A 12,939-nucleotide genomic window follows, 5' to 3' on the forward strand; every position below is an offset into this window, starting at 1 on the left:
CGCGACGTCCGGCGTTGGGCGTCGACGGGTGATTCGATGGGTCATTTGATGGGTGATTTGATGGGTGATTTGATAGGTGCTTGTGCGTTGATGGGTCATTCGATGGGTCATTCGATGGGTCATTCGATGGGTGCGCGTTCGATCGAAAGCGCTCGAGCGGGCGACGGACGCGCGCGCGCGAGGGCGACGGGGACGATGTCGACGGCGCTCGCGCCCATGGGCGCGCACGTCGCGCTCGGGATTTGTTACTTTTTAACGGCGCAAAAGACGCTGGACATGGGATTGGTGGACCCGCGGGCGCAGCCGCTCACGGGGATGATCTACGCCGCGGACGCGCTCTCGGCGTCGATGACGCGGATGCTGGGGAGTGAGGGGTCGAGCGCGAGGTCGGCGTCGGGGGGGGGGGTCGGTGTGCCCTCGACGGCGTTTTTGTTGCCGGTGTTTGATTTATTCGGCTTGACGTGCGCGTTCGAAGCGATGCGCGTGCTCGGCGGACCGCTGTATCAAACCTTGAGCGGGATGTTGATCCCTCTGAGCGCGTTGCTCTCTGGAACGTTTTTGAAGCGTAGGTTTTCGACGAGACAGATGATGGCGATCTCGTTGGTGATTTGCGGGTTGGCGGTGAAGGCGCAGGACGTGCGACGCGCGGCGGCGGCGAGCGGAAAGCCGGTGGACGTGCGAGGAATTCTCATCGCGAATCTCGCCACGGTTTCGTACGGGTTTCGAGGGCTAGTGATGGAATATCTCTCGTCGAGCGGGTCGGGGATGAGCGGGAACGCGCAGACGATGTTGATGGGGACGTGCGGTTTGGCGGCGTTTTTGACGTACTCGGCGTTCACCACGGCGCGCGACGCGGATGGGATGATTTGGGCGTATTACGACGCCAAGCCACGGGTCTTGCGGGACGTCCTTACGATTATCTTGGGTAACATGCTCGCTCGCGCGTTGATGGTGAAGATGATGATGCTCGTGGTGCAGCGCGCCGGGGCGACGCAGTTGGCGCTCTCAAACGCGATTCGATCCGTCGGCGTCATCGCGTTCTCTCACGTCTTCTTTTGCGCCAACGATGCGAGGCAGTGCTTGAACCGAAATGGTGCGATAAGCGCAATCATGGTCGTCGTCGGCGGTCTCGCGTACGCCCTCAGTACTCCGCCGAAGACGGCATCGAAGACGGCATCAAAGCGCGTTGCGCGGACCAAATCGACGACGAAACAACCGTCGAAGAAATCCGAGACCGCGCGCGCGCCCTCCGTCCGCCGTCGATCCGCCCGACTTGGATAAGATTATTCGTCTCATTAACCCGAGCGGTGATGGCTTGTAATACACGCCACGCGTTGATGCGTCGAGCGCGTTTTCAGCGTCGCGCGCCGATTCGGTCTCTCGTCTTGATCGCGCGCGCGCGCCAGCCAGGCTGGAGCGCCTCACTCCCAGACGCCCGTCGACGCGTCCCGCTCGCGCTCACCTCGACGAACGAACATGAAGGCACGCACGCGCGTGACGATCGCGCTCGTCCTCGCGCTCACCGCGTGCGTTGCGCGCGCCGGCGCGAATGATGCTTTCCAAAACGAGGCACCGCGCGCGCGACGCGACGTCACGGGTACCGACGTCGCCAACGCGCCCAGCGCGCCTCGCGGTCGCGCGCTCGCCGACGCAGAAGGCTGGTCCGTGGGTACCGCGACGTGGTACGGTGGTCCGGGCGAGGACGGTGCCGGTCCCGATGGCATGTCCATCTATACCGGAAGTTGTAAATTCGGGAAGAACATTCCGAGTCGCTACGTCTCCGCCGTGAACACGGACGGTGGGTACGATTACGGCCTGACCGATTGGTGCGGACAGTGCTATGAGGTGATGTGCGTGAATGGACGCCAGAGGGGTCTGTCGGAGAGCCTTCTCGGACCGTGGGCTGGATGCGCGCACGGAAGCGGCGGGAAATCGATATCGGTGATGATAACCGATAGTTGTCCGTGCAATCATCCGAACACGGAGAGTAACAAGCGGTGGTGCTGCGGTGGTGAAGCATCAAACCGGCATTTTGATTTGAGTTATGTGGCATTCGACGCGATCGCGATTCGTCACAGAGGTATCGTCGACATTCGGTATCGCAAGGTGTCGTGCGATTCCCTGGGCGAAAGCAAATATTACTCGTGATTCGCGATTCGCTCGAACGGAGAGAGAGTATTTCCAAGATGTTTCATTCGCGTTGTTTATCACGCGCTGTTTATCACGCGCTCGATTGTGATTCGTTTCGATGATTGTTGATGCGACGTCGCGTTCGCATTCGTTGCGCCCGTTTGCGCATCTTCCACATTCATCGGCGCGTCGCGTGCTTGAGGGGATCGACGACGAGATGTCACCCCGCCGTTTGATAGACACCTTCATGCGTCGCGCATCGACGTCTTCCGCGTCGACCTCGTTCTCGTCGTTCGCGCGTTGGTCGTCAAGCGCGGCGTCGCCGCAGCGTCGCTTTGCCGTCGTTGGGAGCGGTCCCGCCGGTATGTACGCCGCGCTTGAGCTTCCGCGCGCCTTCCCGGGCGCGCGCGTCGACGTCTTTGACCGATCGCCTGCGCCGTTCGGTTTGGTTCGATACGGCGTCGCCCCCGATCACGCGGAGACCAAGTTGGTGACGAACAAGTTTCACGAGACGTTGACGACGCGCGACGATGTGCGCTTCTTCGGCAACGTAGAGTTGGGCACGGACGTGAGCTTAGGGGAGCTATACGACAGCTATCACGGCGTTGTGCTCGCGTGCGGGACGAATGGGGACCGATTGTTGGATGTTCCGGGAGAGTCAGAGAACCGAGGCGTGGTCGGCGCTCGTGCTTTTGTCGCGTGGTTCAACGGCGATCCCGAACACGGACCGTCGAGCGCGACGCACTTTGCGATCGAGGAGGCTTTGATGAATAGTGTGGATGCGCACGTGGCGGTGATAGGGGTGGGGAACGTGGCGTTGGATTGCGCGAGAATACTTTTAAAGGATGCAGAGGCGCTCGCGGGGACGGACATTTGCGAACACGCGTTGGAGGTGTTACGAGCGAATCCGGTGCGTTCAGTCTCACTCATCGGACGACGAGGCGTGGCGCAGGCGTCGTTTTCGCCCAAAGAGCTTCGAGAACTGTTGAATCTTCCGAGAGTGCGAGTGGTGATGAGCGACGAATCCCTCGAGCTCGCGCCCGAGGACGAGCTTGAACTCAAGGAGAGTCGACCACGAAGACGCGCATACGAAGCCTTCGTCAAACGCGCGAGCGAGGGCGAGTGCGCGACCGCTGGCGGATGCGCGAAGACACTACACGTGCGTTTCCGATCGAGCCCGCTCGCGTTCGGCGGCGATGCCGGCGCGCTGCGTTGGATGAAACTGGGGAGGAACGAAATTATCGGCGAGCCGGGTGCGCGAAAATCTGTCTCCTCGGGCGAGACAGAGACCGTGCCCACCGCGCTCGCGCTGCGATCGGTGGGATATGCCGCGAATCCGATAGAAATGCGCGTTCAGGATACGTCCGCAAGCGCGCTTCGATTGCCGTTCGACGGGCGTCGACGCGTTGTTCCAAACCGTTTCGGTGCCGTGACGCGAGACGCCTCGAGCGACGCCGAGGAAATCCCTCGCCTGTACGTCACCGGTTGGCTCAAGCGCGGCGCCACGGGGATCATCGGCACGAATTTAACGTGCGCCGAAGAAACGATCGCGAAGATGAGTGTTGATTTCGCCGAGAATCCACCGAGCGACCCTATTGCTTCAGGCGTGGACGGACTCCTCTCCGATCGAGGCGTCCGCGTCGTCTCCGCCCGCGATTGGTCCGTCATCGACGCGCTCGAGCGCGGTCGCGGCGCCGATCGTGGAAAACCGCGCGAGAAATTCGTTTCCATCGACGACTTCATTAACGCCCTCGACGACGCTACGTAGCGGTTGACATGTAACATTAGTCTGTCGCGTCGCTTTGCCAACCGTTCTCCCACGCGCCCCCACGCCCGCACACACCGCCGCGCTATCACGCGATGCACGCATCCACGCCGCCCGTGTCAACGATCACGTCTCCCCCGCTCGGTGTGGGCGCCTCCAAACGCTCCATAACCGCTAAAAGCGTCGTCAAATCGCACCAGACGCTCGATTTGGCGCCGCCGCGTCGACATCTCGCTGAGATTTCAATCGCGCGCGCGTCGGTCACGACGCCCCCGGAGCGCGCGAAGGCGTCACTCACGACGTCTGTGACACCCTTAGTGATGACACTGTCGGCGTGTGCGATCGCGGGGACGTACGCGGTGGTGCGAGCGTCCGACGCCGCGCGCCGGGCGAGCGACGCCTGGGCGGCGGCGGCGAGCGACGCGTCGAGCGCGGCGCGAGAGATTGAAAAGCTTGCCGTCGTGGCGACGACGGAGTTGCCGTCGACGCTGGACGCGATGGAACAGAGCGCGTGCGAGGTAGAGCTGTTAGCGAGCGAGACTCGGGAGATATTGGCGCGATTGGACGGCACAGAGTACGTGGAGAACCTGAAGGCGGAAATCGAAGCAAGGATGAAGGATCCGACGAAGGATTTCAGGGATCTGAGCGATGATTTGAGTGAGTACGTGACGAAGATGACACGGGAGCTAGGACAGGTGATGAGCACGGTGGGGATATATCTGGACGATGGTACTTTCGACGACGACGTGAAGGAGATGTCGACGGAGGAGAGGTTGATTCGGAGGAAGAGCATCAACGAAGCCGTTGCGGCGGCGAAGGAGACGACGGAGAACGCAGCCGCGTTGACGACGAGGTTGCAGGAGGGGGCAAAAACGCAGGGGAGAGATCTTGCGGAGATCGTGGGGAAGATCGCGCTCGCGAGCGAGGAAGTATCCAAAGCAATGAACCGACTGGGCGAGGCCACATCTGGGCAGACGGGATTCGGACGCGAGCGAGAGAAGAAATGAAAGAGGCATCGACGTCGTGCTGTACCTAGAGCTGTAATTGAAACACCGCACATCACAACAAACGGCGCGGACGCGGCGGACTCCACACCACCTTCTCTGGCGTCTCTGTGGGCGTGAGGAAGAGGTCGTCGGTCGACAGCGTCGAAGCTTGCTCGGGCGACTGCAAGAATCGGGTCACCGGAACGCGTTCTACAGTCGTCGGTCCGGACTCGATCAAACGCGTGAACTCTTCTCCGAACGTGTCCCAGTACCAGTCTAAGAACAGGTTGTGCGTCACGCGTTTGCTCACGATCGCTCGCTCCATATTGTGCCGCAATTCGACCGCGTGGCACCATCGATCAAAGTAACGATTGAGCAAGATGAACTTGTGCTTCGCCCTGTGCTCGTGGAGATACCTCGAGATATGACGCCACGACGAGCGCCATATCGTGAACGCTCTGCGCATGACGTCCTTATCCGAGCGCTGGGTGATCGCCTTGATGACCATGGACCCCCTGAGCGTGCGCTCTCGCGCAGCACGGTCCGTGACGTCGCTCCATCGATAGAACGCCATTCGAACTGTTCGATTCTGCCAACACTCGAATGTCTTCATCAATCTGCGAGTGAACACTTTTCTCTCGAACACGCGCTGTTTCCACAGTTCAAACATCTCGAACGCGATTTTCTGACGCATTTTTCTGATCGCTCGGAGCTGGAGGTTTGCCACCGTCTTCCCGTGTTTCGTTTGTGAGAACCAGGCAAAGAAGACTTTTCTCATCAATTCGAGCGATTTATCGCGTACACCGCGCCTGTGCGCCCTTGCGGCTATCACGCGCGTCTCACGCCATTCCGTTACGGTCTTCACCCACGTGTAGAAGTATCGTCGAGCGAGCTTTACGTCAAATCTCGTGCGAACAATTGACTCCTTTCTGCGCATTGTCGCCATGTGTTGAGCGCGTCGCCGCCAGGTGTTGAAGGCGACGCCAAGACGCGCGACTTCCGTGCGCATCATGAAGCGAACGACAGATAGACGCTTCTTACGCGCGCCCTGAACGTACATCTTCCAATCGATGAATAACCTGTCGCGAATCGCGCGCGATGACGATTGTATCATGCGATTGACCGCCTTGAGCTGTACGCCCCGGATGCTCTCTCGCATTTCTTCCGACAATGTTGCGCGCATGCTCGTTATCTCCTCTTTGTGTCGCACAATCATAGTCTTTCGAACCGTTTCCACCACCTGGACCGTTTGCACGCTCATCTGCTCGAGCTTTGATCGCGCTGCTTGTACTTCGTTCATCCAGTTTGTCTTCGTTTCCTGAAGCTCCTGAGCCAATTCGGCACGTTCCCGCTCAAGTGCGTGCTCGACTTCCTTCCTCGCCTCCACTGCTTCGACCGTTCGCACGCTCATAGCCTCAAGCTCACCTCGCACTTCCTGCACTTCCTTCCTCCAGCTCGCTTTAACCAACTCAAGTTCGTGCGCTAACTCCGTCAGCTCGCGTTCGAGGCCTTCTCGCGCGTCGATCTCGCTACGGAGCTTCCTTTTCCATTTCTCCGCCATGGCCGCGGAGATTATCTCGGGCGCCGACTCCGCCGGTTTTGCGACCGGCACTGGCGCTGAATGCTTCTTTGTAACGCGTTGTTCTTCCTTGAAAACCTGTTTCGTGACAAAAACCTCCTTCGCACCTTCCATAGAGGTTCGCGATGCGTCCATCTCGCCCGGACTCGGCGGAGCCGCTAGTGGGCGCTGAACCAACTTTGATGGCGACTCGGGATCGCTCTCGTTCGCGCCGAACTCCACGTACTCGAGATCATCCGCGTACATATTCATATCGTCCAACGCATACCGCGGCAAGAACTCGTTCGGGACGACGCTGACGATTACATCCAGCGTAGCGTGTGGAAACCGTCGATTCCTGAATTTCATCGCCTGTCCGCTCTTTGCGCGCCCGTGATCAACCTCCACAAGCTCCCACTGCTCGCACACACCAAAATTTTCGCTATAGAAACACAAATCGCTCGCTGCCTTGCGCCTTGCCTGTAATAATCGACCACCCGCGGCGTGCGAACGAAAGCCGTGATAATCCCCAAACCGAAGCACCACCAAATGCGTAGACGCATCTCTCGCCGTCAATCGCAACGCGTCCGCCTCATCTTTCCCACCAACTCGCGCCGCGCCGAACTCCAATACCTGTCGTTCTCCACACTCTATCGGACGATCATTCGCCCGAACCGTCCGCCCCAAACCGTCTTTCGCCGCGAACCATCCGCCGTGCGAAACCGCGCGCAGCGCCACGCACGTCCCGCGCCCCAAACCGCGCGCGTCCAGAGTCGTCGGTTCTCGCACCGCCGACGCACCCACTCTCCGCCAGAACATCGATTGCCCATCCAATCTCTCCGAATCACCGGAGTCAACGTCCTGAATCCCTCGTGTACTCCCCGGGACCACCGCGCGACTCCGCGCGCGTTCCGCGTTGAACCTGAACTTCAATTTCTCGTACGCAGCCTCGTCCTCCGACGCGCTCGACCACCCGTCCGGTGCGTCGTCCACGCGTCCGTGCTTTCGCATCGATTCACGCGCGCGTCGAGACATCGTCGCGAACGCGCGCGCGAGCGCGTCACGACGACGTCTGGGGCGGTGAAAAGTTCGTTGAACTTGAATTGAATGTTCGTTTTCACGTCCATGGTTCCACGAGTCGTGACTGCACGACGTTGGGACTCAAGGTGGAGTCGAGCGAACGGAGGCGTCGGGATGATGACGTGATGTTCGATTGCACTCTACGCGTCCGCGGTGCGATCGGCGAGTCGAGAACTTCTGCGCGCGGGCGAGGCTTGGGTGGCGGTCGAACCGGGGGTCGGACGGTCCGTCGTCCACGCGCGCGTCGCTTTGCGCGGCGTCGGCGAGAGAAACGCCGGGAAGGATGATTTCCCCGTGAGCGGACGCTGCGCGCCGAAGAGAAGACTTCCGGGGGCGCTCGGTTTGGGCATCGTTGTCGTTGTCGATGCGTCGGCGTGCGCGGGACGACGGACCGGGATGGCGCCGAAGGGTGACGCGTATGGCGTCGATTCCGGAACTTTTAAGCCAGACTTGGTCGTCGGGAGCATCGTCGCGGGTGACGACGGTGCATCGCTCGGTTCGTGCGGTCGAACGAACGTCAACGGTCGCCCCGGACTTCCAAGAATGGACGCCGAAGCGAGCATGGACGTCGCTTGATCGAGCGACGATGCGCGCGCCTTCTGCGCCAGCTCGACAGGCGGCTTCAAAAACGGAATCTCGCCCTCGGTTCCAGGCTTTCCGCGTAAAACGGCTTGGAACTCTCTCTTTTCGTCCGCGAGCGCCATTGCGTTCGCTGTTTTGTTCAAGTCTCCGTCGTTCGCGCGATCGACTACGAGATCGCGAGGTATCGCGGCGTCGGCAAACAACGCGCCTCCGATGTCCGCCACGAGCGCCTTTTGCGGGATCGGCAATCGTGCCAAGCACTCTTGTAAGCGTGCCTCCAACTTTCCGGCGCGCTCGTCCACAAGACGCCCCTCATTTCGTGCGCGCGAGAACAGACCCGCTGCCTCGAGCGGACGACCGCGGTTCAGGAGATAAACAATGCCGAACTCGACCGGGATATCCTCTCGTCGGTCCCACAGGAGGTCGAGCAAAAGTTTTTCCGTCGCGTCGTTGAATGGAAGTGCGAGCACTTGTTCCAGGCATAGTTTCTCAACGCCGTGATCCAAGAGCAACCGTACCAAGTGCGTCCCAGCCTTGGATTCTCGAAGTTCTGGGAACGCGTTGAAGGCGTCTCTGACGCACAGAAACGCCTCAGAGATGAGACCGCACGCAAGACGAATGGAAACCTCTAGACTCATCGTCTCCGCGTTAGGCGACGACGTCAACGCACCGCGAGCTCGCGAAACCATCAACGCCGTGGTGGGACGTTGTCGATTCGCCAAGCTCGCGATGAACTTGACCGGAAGGAGGGGATGCGCCACTCGAGGCAAGATTTCACACGCCTCGTCGAGCGCCGCCTCGCTCTCGAAATCGTCGAGCAACACCGCCGCGCGCGTTTCCTGGTACAGTCGCGGATGAATTCTCGCGCGTCGCGCGTACTCCATCGGTGATCCGTCGTGCGGAAGACCCGAATCGAGCAAAAAGTACAGAAACAAACAGCGCTTGGCCAGGAGCGCTGCCGGCCCCGCGCTTCCGTCGACAAAGATGCTCTTCGCCGCCTCCGCGATCGACTTGAACGGATACGCCGGTCTATGCTCACCCACACCCGCGAGTAAATCGTCCAAGAAGGTCGTCCCCGGCGACGTCGCCGCGCGTCGTCTCTGCACCGCGCCCGCCCAAGCCGCCGGTCCACCATGCCTGCCTCCTGCATCACTCATACCTTCCCTCGCCGCCCACAGTACCGCCTCGCACTGCAGTTCTCGACACACCACCGCGTCGCGAACTTTCTGTAACCGCTTCGTCTCCTCGGACCCACCAATCGCGCCCTTACCGCTCGCGTCCGCTCCCAACGCCTCAGCCGCCCTCGCGCACGCGTCCAGCGTCCGTGCGCACGCCTCTGCGCTCTCCTCCCGTCCCCCGCCCGCGTCTAAAGTGCTCTCCGCTCGTCTCAAACTCTTTTCCACCCAGTCCAACACGCATCGTCCGTCTCTTACGTACGCTTCCGTCGCGTCGTCGCTCGTTGCCTGACTATCGCCGCACACCTCCTCCGCGTAGTGCGTCGCCGCGCTCGGCGTCCCTCCTCGCGCGCACGCGTCGAAGATTTCGTGCAATCGATCGACGTCAGCCGCACACGGTGGGGCATGGAAATCGCGCTCGTCGACGCACGCTTGCGTGAGTACGTCCGGACAATTCGCGTCGCGCAACCGCGCGTGGATCTTCCGCAGCGTTGGAATCTGTGCTAAACTCTGCGGCGGGAGCACGGCGAGCTCGTCCAGGGCTCTGTCGAGGTCGGCGTTGAAGTGCATTTTGTTATCTATCGCTTTTCCACCTGGGTTCGGACGCGTTCGTGATGACGGCGCGTCGCGCACTGTGGCGGCGGGCTCAACGGCTCTCACGTTTGGAAGCGGCGTCGTTTGTTCACGATTGTATTAGATTACAGCGAGCTTTGGCGACGGTTTACAAGTGATCGATGACATCCTTTAACGATTTACCCCCGATCTTCGTCGTCTCGAGCATAAAGTTTTTCCTACGCGCTTCCATGAGCTGCGCCTTGATGCGCTTGTGGTCCTCTGTGTCCGGCGGGATCTCCTTCTCGCGGTGTTGTCTTAATCGATCGGTGCTCTTGAGCTGGGTGCCCAGCATGTGATCGGTGTTCTCGGGGTGGGCGTTCTCGTCATCTTCGGCCTCTCCTACGTCGCCGTCGAAGTTCTCGGGGGTGTAGCGGTGTTCCTCGTGCATGTGTTCGCCCTTTGGCGTCACCCGATGGCCGTGGTGCGTCGTCGCGTGCCGGGGCTGCGGCACGAATAAAGTTTTGTCGGTGGAGTACCCGAAGAGCGTCAAGGTCTTCTCGGCGATTCGCGTTTGCACGTCCACCAGGGGCGAGTTCGGTCGGTAGGTGAATTTTTCGCGATAGATGGTGAAGCGCTTCAGGTTGTGCATCACGTGCTGATGGCTTCCAAATTCGTTTGAGATTTTCGCCGGAAGCTTGAGCTTCATCGAGAGCTCAGAGACAACCTTTTGGGCGGCTTGGTACTTCTCGAGCTTAACCCCGTCGGCACCACGTCGGAAGTGCTCCATGTCGGGCTGCACCAGGTCCTCCGCGCGTAGAATCATGCCGTAATCAGCAAGCGGACCTTTGAACAAGGCACCGATTTCAAAGTTGATCGCCGTCCAGTACGCCGTCGTGCGCAATAAATCGATCACGTCGTCCTTTTCCACGTCCTTCAGCGACGCATGCTCGGAGAGGTGCATCCACTCCTCCTCGAACTTCATCGTGAGCTCATGCCATCGCTCCTCGCCGAAATAAGCTTGTTGAAGGTCTCGCTCTTTCTCGTGTAAATTCCCGAGCGGCAGCGTCCGCGGGTCTCTCACCAAGTGCACGTACGTCACACTCGGCCCGTAGACGTCGCGAAAGATGGGAATGAGGTACATCGCCAACGGATCCTTCCATCCCCATCGCCCGATCTCGTCATCGTGATTGATCCCATTCGTCGTCAGCGACGGGTGCAACCACTTCTCTTGCCTGGCGAACATATCGCACAGATGTCGCGCGACGTCCACCTGCAACGACATCGGCATATCGTCCGGCTCGTACACCACCCGTCGACTCCACGCCATGATATCCACGATGATATCGTCCAACCCGCTCGCCCGTTCCGCCAACGAGTTCCCGTCGTCGTCCGTCGGCCCGAACGTCACCGCCTTGGAATCCTTCAAAAACGTCTCCAGCGGCTTCCCGACCCCCCCACCGTCGCCTCCGATGATCACCGGCTTCCCAGGTATCTGCGTGCACTTCATCTCCGGGTGATCCCTCGTCAGGTGCGCCATCCACGCCTTCGCGCCGAGCGCGCGAGCGCGCGAGACCGCCGACGCGCACAGCGCCGCGACCATCATCCATCCACGGCCGATGCGTTCTCGTCGCCCACCGCGCGTCGCGCGCGTCGCCCACCGCGCGCGCGCGCGGCGCGACGAACACATCGCGCGCGTCGTCGTCGTCGTCGTCGCGGTGTGCGACGCCCGTCGAAGTCGTCGTCGTCGTCGTCGTCGTCGTCGTCGTCGTCGTCGATGCCGGTTCGGCGTACGCACGAGTCCTGAGTCCTGACTCGACGGATCGAGTCCCCACTCGGTCTGTCGAGTCGTACCTCACGACCACGACCGACGCCCCGACACGCGCGCACACATGGGCCTGGGCGTCGTTGAATACGACGCGTCCCGTGGCGTCGTCGTCGTCGTCAACACATGGGCATCGACGGCGTTGAATACGACGCGTCCCGACGCCCACGGCCGCGCGCGCGGTGCGAGCCGTCGAAGAGCGCGCACGTCGGACCCGTGGACGCGCGCGTGCGGCGAACGACGCCGAGGGCGAGGCAGACGACGCGACGGACGGATGTCGAGAGTGGGAAAACGAGCCGGCGGCGGGGCCGGTACGACGCGACGGATGGCGACGTGTTGACTCGAAACAGCGGTGGAAGCGCGCGAGAGGCGAGGGATGGAGCCGAGGCGCGGTTTCCGTACGATTTTGGGTTCGAATTTGCGGGCGGTACGACGTGTGGGACGTCGGAGATGATTTCCATGGCTTTGGAGACGGCGAGCGACGGGCGCATGGCGCGGTTGGAAAATGTGCTGGCAAATCGGACGTTTGACCTGTTGCCGGTGATGGAGGGCGTGTACGACGTGGGAAACATGTTGGCGGTGTGTCGATCGACGGAGGCGCTGGGCATAGGGTGCGCGGCGATCGTGTCGAGCAAGGGGTTGAACTTTAAGGCGAGCGGGCGGACGTCCGGCGGCGCGCTGAAGTGGCAGCGAGTCGAGCGATTTGATTCCACCACGGCGGCTTTGCGCGCGGCGAAATCTCGCGGGATGCGAGTGTTGACCACGGAGTTTGAGGGGGCGTATCCGATGTCGCATTATGATTGGACGATTCCCACAGCGGTGGTGTTCGGGAACGAAAAGACGGGCGTGAGCGAAGAGGCGCGCGCGATGTCCGACGGCGGCGTGTTCATCCCAATGTACGGCTTCACGGAGAGTTTAAACATATCCGTCGCCGCGGCGTTGGTGATGAGTCACGCGGTGAGCGACCGAATCGCCCGTCGCGGGTTTCACGGCGACTTGTCTGACGAAGAGAAGGAAATTCTTCGCGGCGTGTACGCGTCAAAGTTGATTCCGCACTCGCAGCGACAAGGGCACTTGGAGGAGTTGGTGAAGCGGTTCAAGATGCGCGGAACTGACTTCTCTGTGCTCGACGCGCTGAAGGCAGACGTGGATGACGAGGAAGTCGACGAGAACACGTTGATCGAAGCGTTGGGCGTCAAACGCTTGGTCGGACGCCGGACGCCGCCTCGCGACAAGGATCTAGGAAAGGAGGGGTGATTATTTGTTTGGTATACCGGTACCGGTAT

General features: G+C 60.8%; 8 protein-coding genes across 8 annotated transcripts; 5 read left to right on the forward strand and 3 right to left on the reverse strand.

The window, feature by feature from the left end:
- Positions 1–195: 195 nt before the first annotated feature.
- OT_ostta13g02070 (unnamed product) lies at positions 196–1,281 on the forward strand (the record flags this gene model as incomplete). Its single annotated transcript, XM_003082640.1, has 1 exon — positions 196–1,281. The coding sequence occupies one exon, from the start codon at positions 196–198 to the stop codon at positions 1,279–1,281; it is 1,086 nt and encodes a 361-aa protein (XP_003082688.1).
- Positions 1,282–1,476: 195 nt separating this feature from the next.
- On the forward strand, positions 1,477–2,148 carry OT_ostta13g02080 (Expansin/pollen allergen, DPBB domain; the record flags this gene model as incomplete). Its single annotated transcript, XM_003082641.1, has 1 exon — positions 1,477–2,148. One exon carries the CDS (start codon positions 1,477–1,479, stop codon positions 2,146–2,148), a length of 672 nt encoding a protein of 223 aa, XP_003082689.1.
- A 199-nt stretch (positions 2,149–2,347) lies between these two features.
- OT_ostta13g02090 (Adrenodoxin-NADP+ reductase) lies at positions 2,348–3,898 on the forward strand (the record flags this gene model as incomplete). The annotated part of the gene is made up of 1 exon (XM_003082642.2): positions 2,348–3,898. One exon carries the CDS (start codon positions 2,348–2,350, stop codon positions 3,896–3,898), a length of 1,551 nt encoding a protein of 516 aa, XP_003082690.2.
- Positions 3,899–3,990: 92 nt separating this feature from the next.
- Positions 3,991–4,902, forward strand: OT_ostta13g02100 (unnamed product; the record flags this gene model as incomplete). The annotated part of the gene is made up of 1 exon (XM_003082643.2): positions 3,991–4,902. The coding sequence occupies one exon, from the start codon at positions 3,991–3,993 to the stop codon at positions 4,900–4,902; it is 912 nt and encodes a 303-aa protein (XP_003082691.2).
- Positions 4,903–4,954: 52 nt separating this feature from the next.
- OT_ostta13g02110 (unnamed product) lies at positions 4,955–7,474 on the reverse strand (the record flags this gene model as incomplete). The annotated part of the gene is made up of 1 exon (XM_003082644.2): positions 4,955–7,474. One exon carries the CDS (start codon positions 7,472–7,474, stop codon positions 4,955–4,957), a length of 2,520 nt encoding a protein of 839 aa, XP_003082692.2.
- A 185-nt stretch (positions 7,475–7,659) lies between these two features.
- Positions 7,660–9,846, reverse strand: OT_ostta13g02120 (ELYS-like domain; the record flags this gene model as incomplete). Its single annotated transcript, XM_022982733.1, has 1 exon — positions 7,660–9,846. One exon carries the CDS (start codon positions 9,844–9,846, stop codon positions 7,660–7,662), a length of 2,187 nt encoding a protein of 728 aa, XP_022840227.1.
- A 151-nt stretch (positions 9,847–9,997) lies between these two features.
- OT_ostta13g02130 (unnamed product) lies at positions 9,998–11,368 on the reverse strand (the record flags this gene model as incomplete). Its single annotated transcript, XM_022982734.1, has 1 exon — positions 9,998–11,368. The coding sequence occupies one exon, from the start codon at positions 11,366–11,368 to the stop codon at positions 9,998–10,000; it is 1,371 nt and encodes a 456-aa protein (XP_022840228.1).
- A 411-nt stretch (positions 11,369–11,779) lies between these two features.
- OT_ostta13g02140 (tRNA/rRNA methyltransferase, SpoU) lies at positions 11,780–12,910 on the forward strand (the record flags this gene model as incomplete). The annotated part of the gene is made up of 1 exon (XM_022982735.1): positions 11,780–12,910. The coding sequence occupies one exon, from the start codon at positions 11,780–11,782 to the stop codon at positions 12,908–12,910; it is 1,131 nt and encodes a 376-aa protein (XP_022840229.1).
- Positions 12,911–12,939: the final 29 nt, after the last annotated feature.

Source organism: Ostreococcus tauri, assembly GCF_000214015.3.
Source record: "Ostreococcus tauri WGS project CAID00000000 data, contig chromosome 13, whole genome shotgun sequence".
Classification (NCBI taxonomy): Eukaryota; Viridiplantae; Chlorophyta; class Mamiellophyceae; order Mamiellales; family Bathycoccaceae; genus Ostreococcus; species Ostreococcus tauri.